Source organism: Garra rufa, chromosome 1, assembly GCF_049309525.1.
Source record: "Garra rufa chromosome 1, GarRuf1.0, whole genome shotgun sequence".
In the NCBI taxonomy this organism is placed as follows: domain Eukaryota; kingdom Metazoa; phylum Chordata; class Actinopteri; order Cypriniformes; family Cyprinidae; genus Garra; species Garra rufa.
The window spans coordinates 47550401-47562646 of NC_133361.1; the positions used below are offsets into that span (position 1 = coordinate 47550401).

Consider the following 12246-nt stretch of genomic DNA (forward strand, 5'->3'; position numbering starts at 1 on the left):
ATTCTCTTTCCTCAATCTGTCCACAAGTCAATCGTCAGGGCCAGGTTGCTTTTTCCCCGTTGCTAGGAGATGGCTCGCTGTTGCCGTGGTGCTGGTTGTTAGGTAGAGTGGTAAAGAAGAGGTGAACTGGGGGGGAAAAAACAGAGAGGGAGACAGGTGGACTGACCAGAGACTAGCTGATATGCTGAAAACTAAAAGAAGGTGGCACATTCATCTTTATTTTAGCATTATATGATTGTAAAATTATGATAGGTGGATATATTGACATCATTAACATCAAACTGTAGTTGCTTGGCTGAATAACAATTGCGTATGTATAAAATCAAATAATAAATAAAATGTATTTAATATAAAAAATTTAATAACAATTTTATTGCTCATTTTATAATTTTACTACTATTATAATATTAATAAATATTAAATAAATGAAAATTACATTTACATTACATTAAAAAATGTCATTAACCGGCTTTTTTTTTTTTTTAATTCAAACCGGTTTTAAAACGGTAATAATACAGAAGGAACACATGAACAGAAACTGTAAAATGCAGATTCTGCTCTGAGTATACTGATTGATTTTTTTTTTTTTTATAATTATAATAGTAATAATGAATAAAATATTGTTTCTATTTTATATTATAAGATTATACTAATATATATATATATATAATATATTATTATTTTGCCTTTTATCGTTTCCGAAATAAACTGATAGCCTTGCCAGTAAATGTTTTTTTTTTTTTTTTTTTTTTGTGATTTGCAGTAAATATGTGACGCTGGACCACATTAGACAACATTTATACATCTAAAAACAATTATGTATGGTTTGTTATGATAGAAAAATAGTTGGCTGAGATACAATTATTTGAAAATCTGGAATCTAAGGATGCAAAAATCATACTGATAAAATAGCAATGCATAATACTAATAAAAAACTGAGTTAAAAAAAAAAATATATATATATATATATATATATTTATATATATATATATATATATATATATGGTAGGAAATTGATCTTTACTACTGATTTTTGGCATAAAAGAAAAATGTATCATTTTCACCTATACAGTGTATTTTTGGCTATTGCTACAAATATATCTATGCTACTCTGGTTTTGTGGTCCAGGGTCACATATGGTCCATGAAATCAGAATTGGAGTTTTGTGTATTTTTCCAAATCTGTTAACTTAAAGGGATAGTTCACCCAAAAAAGAAAAATTATGTCATTAATTACTCCCCTTCATGTCATTCCAAACCCATAAGACCTCAGAACACAAATTAAGATATTTTGGATGATATCCGAGAGCTTTCTGACCCTGCATAGACAGCAATTCAACTGACACGCTCACCCAGAAAGGTAGTAAGGACATCATTAAAACAGTCCATGTAACATCAGTGGTTCAACCGTAATGTTATGAAGCTACAAAACACTTTTTGCGCACAAAATTTGAATGAAGACATTATTTTTGTTTTCCTTTTGCACAAAAAGTATTCTTGTAGCTTCAAAACATCAAGGTTGAACCACTGATGTCACGTGGACTGTTTTAACAATGTCTTTACTACCTTTCTGGGTCTTAAACGTGTCAGTTGTGTTGCTGTCTATACAGGGTCAGAAAGCTCTTAGATTTCATCAAAAATATCTTCATTTGTGCTCTGCAGATGAGTGATGGCCTTACAGGTTTGAAACGACATAAAGGTAGGTAATTAATGACAGAGTTTTCATTTTTGGGTGAATTATCCCTTTAAAGGATTTCTCATACTAAATGTTTGTTCAATAGAATGCTCTTTCAGCAAATCTCAGTTCTCACTGGTGTTAATCTAAAGGCTTGTGTCTGGAGTTCAGCCGCTTCACTCACCGCAGTAAGAGCAAGACCACTAAATTGGAGACGTAAAGAATCTCATAAAGGGTGTTTGCATGCGCGTGAAGTTCGGTATTAGATCAACTGTCAACAGCTTGTTAGATATTCTTACCACAGCAGATGGCCAGTCAAGCTGCTCTCTCTGCCGTTCCTCTTCCGCACCCTCACCAACTCTCTCTCTCTCTCTCTCTCCCTCTCCCGCTCAGGTTGGTGATGCCATGCGTAGGATGCAAGAGAGGAACAACATCGGTAAAATCATCCTCACCACTGAGGCCATGAAGGAAGAGGAGAAGAAAGAGGAGGCCAAGAAGGACGAGGAGAAGAAGAAAGACGACAAGAAAAAGGATGACAAGAAGAAGGACGACAAGAAGAAGGACGACACCAAGAAGGAGGAGAAAAAGGAGGAGAAGAAAAAGGAAGAGGTCAAGAAGGACGACAAGAAAGCAGAAGAAAAGAAGGAAGAGGCTAAGAAAGAGGAGAACTGAGTGGAGAGAAACATTGTGGATGTGCTTTGTGTCTGTGTCAGCGGTTTGGGAGTGGTCTGAGTGTGTGTATGTGTGTGTTATATGTGTGTGTGTGGAGGGGTGTATAGTGTAATTAGCTTAACCCCAGGTGATTCCTGACATTAGACCTGCACTTCTACAATCATTAAATCAGAAACCGAATTCACACACCGCTTACATTCACCCACCCACACACACACACACACACACACACACACATTTTACAACCAAGGGAACACACCACTTTATTGTTCTGTTGTAACCCGGTAGTATTTATTCCCGGTTCTGCTGCGTCCTTTCTAACTATTTCGTATGACTTCATGCCGCCGAGGCGTGTTATGGCAGTATTATCCTTTTTATAAATATCACCTCAGTGTTTACTCAACCGACGTCTTTAATTATATAACAAAGTAACCTTATTCTGCACCCTTTAAAACGTACTACCATATCCTCTAACGTTATTCCTGCCAAACTAATGCACTATACAATTATTGTATTCCTTTGTAGACGCAAACCAAAAACCACCTCGTCCGCTCTCTACACCCCTCCGTGTGTTTGCGTATCCACCGTGAGATTGGGTTTTTTCTGTTCCCTGAAGTGGGTGCACTTGTTTGATTCGCCACACGTCATCAGAAGTGAAAGAGCTTTTTTTTCACAAAAACAAGAGCACCCACCTACACTCCCATTGTTTATGTTGTTTTCCCCTCATTGGACCAGACTCACTGACATGCACTCAAGCCCCGCCCCCACGGAGGAGTCGGGGTGGTTTCCGATTGGCCGAGAGACACAACAAGCTTCTTTCATGCGCGCACATGTGCGCTAAACACGTCGCCAACGTTACCCCAAAAAACTAACAAGGGTGTTTTAGGCTTCAGCTGATCACGGGGCAAGTGCCAGGGTTTTAATGAGCCCAGCTTGGCAAGCAGAACCAATTATAGAGCACATTCCCCCAGCCTTTTTTCCCATCGTTTCGCTTCTATCAGATGTGGACTCATAAAGACAGGAGTGGCCTTTCATTCCAGAACCTCCTCCAGGATTCCTCAGGATCCTGACGCTTTCCGCCCCTCGCTCCCGTGTGACGGCTTACCACACGATCATGCGGACCTGCAGCTCGCATTTAAATATGATCTGGCTTTTCTAACTCTGCTCTCTCTCTCAGCTTTCGCTTACCCTTTTCGTCATTGTGGTTGGCATAGCAACTGCAGTTAGGGATGACAGCTAGGTCTCACCCCCACATCTCAGACGGACGCAAACACACAACCGCTCGTGTCTCCACAGCGGCTTCTTTTATACCATAAACTTTGGTGGTTTTATTTTAATGCGTTTAGGAATGTGGCTACACCCTCTCTTAGACATGTCAATCAAGCCCTCTGGCTCCTCCCTCTCCCCGTTCTCAGAGAGCAGTGATCTACTGCCTCCGCTGGTGATTTATATGCATTGCAGTGCTATCATTCAAGTAATCAAGACACCTGCTGACCGCTCTCTTTCGTCTCGCACTGTGAGTCTGGTTCATTTCAGTGAGTGTTTATGTGAAGCCACATCCCCTCTTTTATATGTGCGTTTGTTGTGTGCGAGAGTGTGTGTGTGTGTGTGTGTGTGTTTCTGTATTTGACCGTCTGTCCTCAGGTTTGTTGTCGGATTTAGATTCAAATGTTCTTTCTTTCTGTCTCTCTACCTCCCTCATGCTACTTTATGCTACCGTCTGGCATTTTAACCGTCTCTTTCTCTCCTCCTCTCCGTCAGTTTCTAACTCTTGAATATTCCGGCCCCTGTGAACGGCCTGCATTGGTTTGCTATCGTTTGCACTCAGCTTGCACTTATAGAGAATGGCCTTTCCACAGCCACTCCACCGCATCTCTGGTTCCCATCTGGGTTTTCACTCAGACCTTCCGCTTCAGTCGCATTCTCGTTCTCCCACCAACACACTCGCTCTTTATGCGCCCGTGAAACCAGTGTTTGAACATGCATGGAGATGCTCAGAAGGCTGCATTGTTTAATGCATGCTTGTGTTTACATAATCATTACGAGTGTAGATAACCCAGGTTCAGGTCTAGAATGCACTGGGGCGGGTGTGGAACAGCCAAACTATAGTCTGAAGAGTCACCGTGTTCCAACTTACTGAATCCCGATCTGGATTTTAGTTCCGGATCCGAGGGATTGTGTTTCAGTTTCTTGTGTTCCGCTGGTTCTCTTCCTGTGTTCCTGTGGATGGTGACTCAGAGCACCAAGTGACCCTAACTAACACTTCAGTGAAAAATATCCGTCCTCTTTGTGTTTTGTTTGATTTTCCTTATTTTTTTTATTTTTTTTGTATGTTTGTTTGTTTGTTTTTGTGGTCTGCATTTCAGTAGTTTGAGTTCAAAAGGCTTTGCTGCAGTTCCTCTAAAATGTGATGAATCATGTGATTTTGTTGGTCCTGACCGAGTGTGCCAAACTTTTTCTTGAAGGCATGACCTTCGCTATAACTGTGCTTACTGTACTGAAGAAGAAAAAAAAAAGAAAAGAATGAAAGATGAAGAAAAAAAAAACTAACCGTCTGTGGTTTTTGTCAAAATGACCTTGCAGTAAAAGATCTTGAAAAGATTCTGAATTCGCTCCTGTCGTGTGTGGTCAACTACGCCCTGAATATTATTGGTGCTGACTGATTTCCGACTTTTTTTTATTTGTTTTCCGCTAATGTTCGAATCCATGCAAAACCTCTCGTTCTCACTGTGCCTCAGTCGTAGACCAACACCAGATTGCCTCCACGCATGTTTACAAGCGAATGCATTTACACGCACGTAGACAGTAGTTCGTCCCCAACGCCTACGTCTCAGCTCTGCTGTCCTGAAGGGCTGGAATCTCATTCCCACTGATCTGAAACCCCCCAGATCAGGTGTACTGTTGTTTACGGATGCACTTTTGTGTATCATGTGGGTGTTCGTAGGAAATTAGGCGGATTTTCTAACTTATGACCCGAGGTAACCCACCAAAAGATCCAGCAGCAGTCAGAATGAACGAATGATCAATGTCTAGTTTTCAAGCCGTTTCAGCCCACAAGCATTTGCTGGCTATTCATTGTTTATCGTTTTTTGTTTCTCAGTGAATGTATTTCACCCTTATGTCGTTTCAAACCTGTGTGACGATGGCTTCTGTGTTTGTCGGTCAAATGGAAGTCAATGAAAGACGTTATCTTTTTTTTTTTTTTTTTTGGCAGAAGAAAGAGTCTTACAGGTTTGGAACGACATGAAGGTAAGTAATAATCACAGAAACTATGCCTTTAAAGGAGAAGTTCACTTCCAGAACAAATTCACAGAATTTACTTACCTCCTTGTCATCCAAGATGTTCATGTCTTTCTTTCTTCAGTCGTAAAGAAATTGTTTTTTGAGGAAAACATTACTGGACTTCTCTCCATATAATAAACTTCAATGGTGCCCCCAAGTTTGAACTTCCAAAATGCAGCTCAAATGCAGCTTCAGAGGGCTCTAAATGATCCCAGCCGAGGAAGAAGGGTCTTATCTACTGAAACAATTGGCCATTTTCTAAACAAATTGACAATTTATTTGCTTTTTAACCTCAAATGCGTCTTGTCTAGCTCTGCCTGAACTCTGTGTTACCAACCCAGTGTTTACAAAGTGAACATGCAAAGAAGATCAAACACCCTTTACAAAAAAGGGTAAAACGGCGATGTAGGCCGTTTTTTGAGGTTGGAGAAGACAATGAGATGGGAGTTTTTTTTCTCGACATACCCTTACTGTCTTGAACAGGAATACACAGTACACGCAGAGCTAGACAAAACTAGCATTTGAGGTTAAAAAGTCTATATAAATTATTATTATTATTTTTTTTTTTTTAGAAAAATTACCAATTGTTTTGCTAGATAAGACCCTTCTTCCTCGGTTGGGATTTAGAGCCCTTTGAAGCTGCATTGAAACTGCATTTTGGAACTTCAAACTCGGGGGCCCCAGTGACGTTCACTCTATGGAGTGTTTTCCTCAGAAAACATAATTTCTTTACGAATGTAGAAAGAAATACATGGACATCTTGGATGACAAGGGGGTGAGTAAATCAACTGTACATTTTTGTTCTGGAAGTGAACTTCTCCTTTTAAATTCTAGTCCCAGAGCCCCGTTCGCAAGCAAACCCTACTGTGTTTTCATTTCCAGATGATCCAGCAGCGCCATTCAGGTTCTGGAATGCATCTCAGCTGCTTATGTCATCATAGCGGCTGTCGATTAGGTTTCATCCCTAGTTCTGTCTGCATTGGCTGACGTTAAGCGCCGTTGGGTCCGTTCAGAGACCGTTCGGAGCACCCACACCCCAAAAACGATGACATCTGGGCTGGGAATGCTCAGTTTAAATCTTTTAAGGTTTATAGCGTGATGGTTTGGAGTATTCTTCCTCTTCCTTTTTTTTTTTTTTTTTTTTTTGGAGCTCGCAACGGCTCCACAATGAGCTCAGCCACAGGTGCGAGTGTCTCTCGTGGATATGGAATTGTGCGACTGGGAGCCAGAGAGAGGCTCAGATCGAGCCAAGCAGCTTCCTTCCTCAGTCTCTCAATCCAATAGCTTTCCCAGAACAGGAAACGCCCCTCAGGTTTGCAGAGTGCAGAATTCCTGCTGCAAATGCAGCCTTAACCAGCGCAGAATCACATTACGCCTAGACTTTATTTACAATGTTATTTACACAAAACTAGTGCCGATTGCCTACAGTGAAATGTATTTATTAATTTATGCATTAATGAAACCACTAATGAAATGAAGCTTTGAAAGGCTTTTAGCTCTAAATTTATACGGCAGATGTATTTGCCTTCTCTTTGACTGGCACATACGAGAAACAGTGAGTCATTGTGGACTGTTTCCCACACATGCTCAGCGTAACAGGTCTATCTTTGTCTCTGCACACATCACGCTGTCTTCATGCACTTTTTATGTACATTCGGATGCGTACTTGCGCTAACAAAGATCTCGCGTCACGAAAGGCTCCGTTTGCACTCTGTGAATTACGGTTTCAACTTTCCTGCTTGGCTTTTTGAATGAAGAGCCAATCAGAGGCACCAGCTTACATTCCTGTTCACTGATTGGTTCTGAATTTAAACCACGCCCATATCCATCAGCATTAATGCTCCTCCCCCCTCCACACACGTCAGAGAAGCACCACGGGTTGTTTGTGTTGTTGTTGTTTGTTTCTTGAAGCCCTCCATGAAAACGTTCTTCATTTGATTTTGAGAATCTGAAGTGCTGCTGTTTCTGTGCTTGACTCTGGGTTGGTTGGACTGCGTGTGGTCATGAGGACCGTAGAGTTCATAACGCTTCTGTGTGTGATGTGACCATTTTGCCTTACATGTTTTCCAGGACTAATTAAAGAGCATAACTAAAAGAGGTGTTTACGGAGTCGTTATTAAAACATGCTTCAGCCATAAAGAGATGCACTTTTTTTTTTTTTTTAGATTTATCGAAGTTTATTTTAGTAGCATAATCAGATCTGATTTGTTTTCGTTTTTTTGGTCCACACAGTGTTGTCATTCACAACACATCATGTTTTCACTGAGTAGTTTAATATTTATGTTTAATATTTAGGTTTTCCGGTGTTGACTAAATTTCATTAAATGTGAAGGGGGAAAAAAACAAGGTATGTTTATACAATGCAAATCATTTTCATACTTAGTATGTTTGCCTAACCTTTCACTAAAAATGTCAATATTATATATTTACTTCAAGATCAATCTAACAACAGTTGAGGTTTGTTTAACCAAGGGAAAAAAAAAATCATCAAGGCTGCATCTATTTGATCAAAAATACAGGAAAAAATTAATATATTGAAATGTTATAACAATATAAAATAACGTTTTTTATTTTATTTTACTTTAAAATATTCCTGTGATGTGAAGCTGAGTTTTCATCAGTTATTACTCCAGTCTTAAGTGTCAATTGTCCTTCATAAATCATTCTAATATACTGATTTATTATTACAGTTATCAATGTTGGAAACAGTTGTGATCTTCGCTGTCACTTTTTATCTATTTAACATACCCTTGCTGAATAAAAGAAGTAATTTCTTTCAAAAAAAAAAAAGAAAGAATAAAAAATGACTGACCCCGAACTTTTGAACGGTAGTGTATATTGTTAGAAAAGATTTCTATTTTAAATAAATGCTGTACTTTTTAACTTTTTATTCATCAAAGAATCCTAAAAAAATAATCACAGGTTCCAAAAAAAATATTATATATATCCAAACATTGGTAATAAATCAGCATATTTCTGATGGATCATGTGACACAAGACTGATGTAATGATGCTGAAAATTCAGCTTTGATCACAGGAATAAATTAGATTTTAATGTATAATAAAATGGTAAAAATTTGTTTTACATTTGTATTATTATTATTAATAATTCTTTAACAAATATTAGAAATCTTACTGATCCCAAACTTTTAAACAGAAGTGAATTGTCCTATAATTTTACTGGAAACATGACAAAGTTACAATTCTTTTTAAATTATGTATTTATTTATTTATTTATTTATTTATTTTGTGGAGTGTAGTGAAAAACAATAGGAAGAAAAATATAAATGGAAGTAACACAAACCGTACATAATTCACAGTTAATTCACAAAAAAAAAATCTGGAAATATCAGGGAATTTTAAAGGAATTATAATGGGAATTTCCTTACCCAATACTATTTTTCTCAAATCTTTTTTCCCCCTTAAACTCTAAGAAATGGATTTTTGTTATGAGTGCACATTTATAAACCTTTTTTTTTTTTTTTTTTTTTTATCCAGTAATAATGAACAACTCGAAAAATCCATGAAATTTGTTACCCTGGACCACAAAGCCAGTCATAAGGGTCAATTTGTTTGTTAGGAAAGGACAATATTTGGCTCAGATACAACTATTTGAAAATCTGGAATCTGAGGGTGCAAAAAAATCTAAATACTGAGAAAATTGCCTTTAAAGTTGTCCAAATGAAGTTCTTAGCAATGCATATTACTAAACAAAAATTAATTTCTGATATATTTACAGTAGGAAATGTACAAAATATTTTCATAGAACATGATCTTTGCTTGATATCCTAAAGATTTTGGCATAAAAAAATTATCATTTTAACCCATACAATGTATTGTTGGCTATTGCTACAAATATACCCGTGCTACTCGAGACTGGTTTTGTGGTTCTGGGTCACATTTCATTTGAAATCATGTCACAAAATCAAGTCATTTTAGTAATTAACCAGCTGCAAAGAATACCATCCCTTATATTGTGTAAAACAAAATCTCTACAAAGTAGTACTTTTTTTCAACATTAATTAGATGTAATCTAAGTGTACAATTTATTGTAGGTGTCAGGTTTTTCTCGCAGTTGAACATATTTGTTACACCCAACACAGCATTTTTGACAATAACAAACAACATCAAACAATCATGCTAGTTAATACACTATTCAGAACAAACATTTAATGGATTGCTGTGTCTCACAAAAGAAAAATCAAGGTGTTCAAAATCAAGGTTCAAAGCGCTCTAATGTTCTTCTAGTGCCAGGTCCTGCCATGACCATGACTCCCAGTCGTCTCTTTCGGTGTCCAGCACCATGACTGTGCCCATGCGAATGTCCTCTATGTCCACTACTTGTACGCCGGTGTGTTTCATGCCCTCTTTTAGCATGTGAGCCCCGGGTTTGTCTACTCCTGTGTCTGTGTTTATGCCTAGTGCCATGAGTTTTCTTATTAGACTCTCCTCTAGCATGTCCAGTTGTTTTGTCTTTACTCCTGAGCTCTCGTTTTTCTAGAGTCGTGCTGCACTCTAGTGTTTTCGCCTTTTGAGGTGCCACTGAAAATGCCTCATGTCCTTGGTGGGCTTCATTTAGACACAGCGGGCAGATGAACCGCTGGTCTGTCTGACAATTAAACTCCGGTAGCTTGTTGTGGCGCAAACAAATATTTCCTTTAGGTTCCCTGCTTACAACAATAACTGTGCGCTTTTCTCTGGGATAGTCATTGTTGCGATATCTCAGGTGGCCCCTGCAGCACAAATCTTCACACATCTTGAAGTCTTTTGCAGTGCAGGGTTCTGTGTGTGTGTGTCTAGGTCCATCATAATGTGTCGGTGGAGAATCCTGAAGGCCTGTGTTTTTAAACCGCTCCACCACTTCTGCAAACATAGTGTTTTTGTTGAGCACCGGTCGAGGCGAGAAGGTCTTCCTGCACTGAGGGCAACTGTAACCCATCTCCTTGCTGCCATTTTTGTCCCAGTAGTCTTTAACACAGCTCATGCAGTAGTTGTGTCCGCAGGGAATCGTCACTGGATCCTGGAGTGCGTCCAGACAGATTGGACAGTTGAATGGATCAAGGTCTTCAAAACTCTCCTCTGCCATTTCAAACTCTGGTCTGAACTAATAATTAGCTGTTATAAACTCAACGTTCGCTCTCTCTGCACATCGTAAGCTCTGTGGTTATGTTCCATACCAAGTGCAAGAGGAAGAAAAAAAAAAAACAGGTATGTGTTTGAGGACAGGAACCTGTTTGACAGGTTCAACCCTGTAAACTGTTTTTTTTTTTTTTTTTTTTTTTGGCACTGCTTTTCCCTTAGAAAATATGCTCATGAAATGACTCATGAAAAGCCATTAAAACTTCAATTGGGGTCAAAAGTTTACAAACACGGAATCTGCAAAAATTAATTATTTTTGAGTGGATCATACAAAATGCATGCATTTTTTTAAATTTAGTACTGACCTGAATAAGATCTTTCACATTAAAGACGTTCACATATTAGTCCCCAAGAGAAAATAATAGTTAAATTTATAAAATATTACCCTGTTTGAAATTTGTGTTGTTACCTGAATGATCCATATCTGTTTTTGTTTAGTGATAGTTGTTCATGTGCCCATTGTTTGTCCTGAACAGTTAAACTGCCCACTCTTCTTCAAAAAAGTCCTTTTGGTCCCAGATTCTTTGGTTTTCAAGCATTTTTGTGTTTTTGAGCCCTTTCCAACAATGACTGTATGATTTTGAGATCCATCTTTTGACACTGAGGACAACTGAGGGACTCATATGCAACTCTTACAGAAGGTTCAAACGATCACTGATGCTTCAGAAGGAAACATGATTCATTAAGAGTTGGGGGTGAAAACTTTTGAACAGATATTTGCCAAATATATTTTCTTTTCACTTAGTACTGCCCTTCAGAAGCTATAGAAGATACTTACATGAAGACAAATAAGTTAAATTTACCCTGATCTTCAAATTTTCACCCCCAACCTTTTTTGCGCTTTACAGTTGTTAATTTTCATAAAAGCACATGATCCTTTAGAAATCATTCGGATAAGCTCATTTTCCGAGGTTCATAACACTTGTGTTTCTTAATATTTTTATGGAAACTAATCCCTTTTTTTGATGAATAGAAAGTAAAAAAAAAGTCTTTGCTAAAAAAAAAATACTAATATAAAAAGAAAACCTGACCCCATCCATCCATTTATCCATCCGCCTTTAGATCAAGCGGCTGATCATAAGAAACATGTATTATGTTTGGTTCAACCATTTGAAATGTATTCTTAGAGGTTTCATAATTTTATGAGATTATTTAGAAATAAAGTCATTAAAATTACCATCAGTTCTTCACGAACAGTGTTTCTTCACTATATTAACCACATGCAACTACAGGCCTTGGAGAAAATTCTTGTTTTGAGATGCCAGCAGCTGCTGATGCAGTCCATGCAGAAACTGTGTCCGCAGGGAATCGTTGCAGGACCGCTGAGTTGCTCATGTAGCAGCAGATTTCTCCAGCTCAGCCATTTTGATGAAGACAATGCAGTGGAGAGACCAGGAATACTGCCAAAGGCAGGTTTTCTGCTTTAAAAGCACAGGCTTGTGGGGGTCGGCTCTGTGCAGGCTGGATGTTGAGTAGAGA

General features: G+C 38.4%; 2 protein-coding genes across 2 annotated transcripts in view; one reads left to right on the plus strand and one right to left on the minus strand.

Moving 5' to 3' along the window:
* The window catches only part of vat1 (vesicle amine transport 1), a 36938-nt gene extending 29215 nt beyond the window's left edge, over positions 1-7723 (plus strand). The window contains exon 6 of the mRNA XM_073841931.1: positions 1959-7723. Coding sequence (XP_073698032.1) covers positions 1959-2346 — 388 coding nt within the window. The 3' untranslated portion in view covers positions 2347-7723. The remainder of the gene's footprint in view (positions 1-1958) is intronic.
* Positions 7724-9131: 1408 nt separating this feature from the next.
* LOC141321709 (E3 ubiquitin/ISG15 ligase TRIM25) lies at positions 9132-11800 on the minus strand. The gene has a single exon (XM_073833389.1). The coding sequence runs from the start codon at positions 10712-10714 to the stop codon at positions 9845-9847; it is 870 nt and encodes a 289-aa protein (XP_073689490.1). The 5' UTR covers positions 10715-11800; the 3' UTR covers positions 9132-9844.
* Positions 11801-12246: the final 446 nt, after the last annotated feature.

Coding starts and splice junctions, on each gene's coding strand:
- LOC141321709 (XM_073833389.1), bottom strand. CDS start 10,714: ATGGCAGAGGAGAGTTTTGAAGACCTTGATCCATTCAACTGTCCAATC.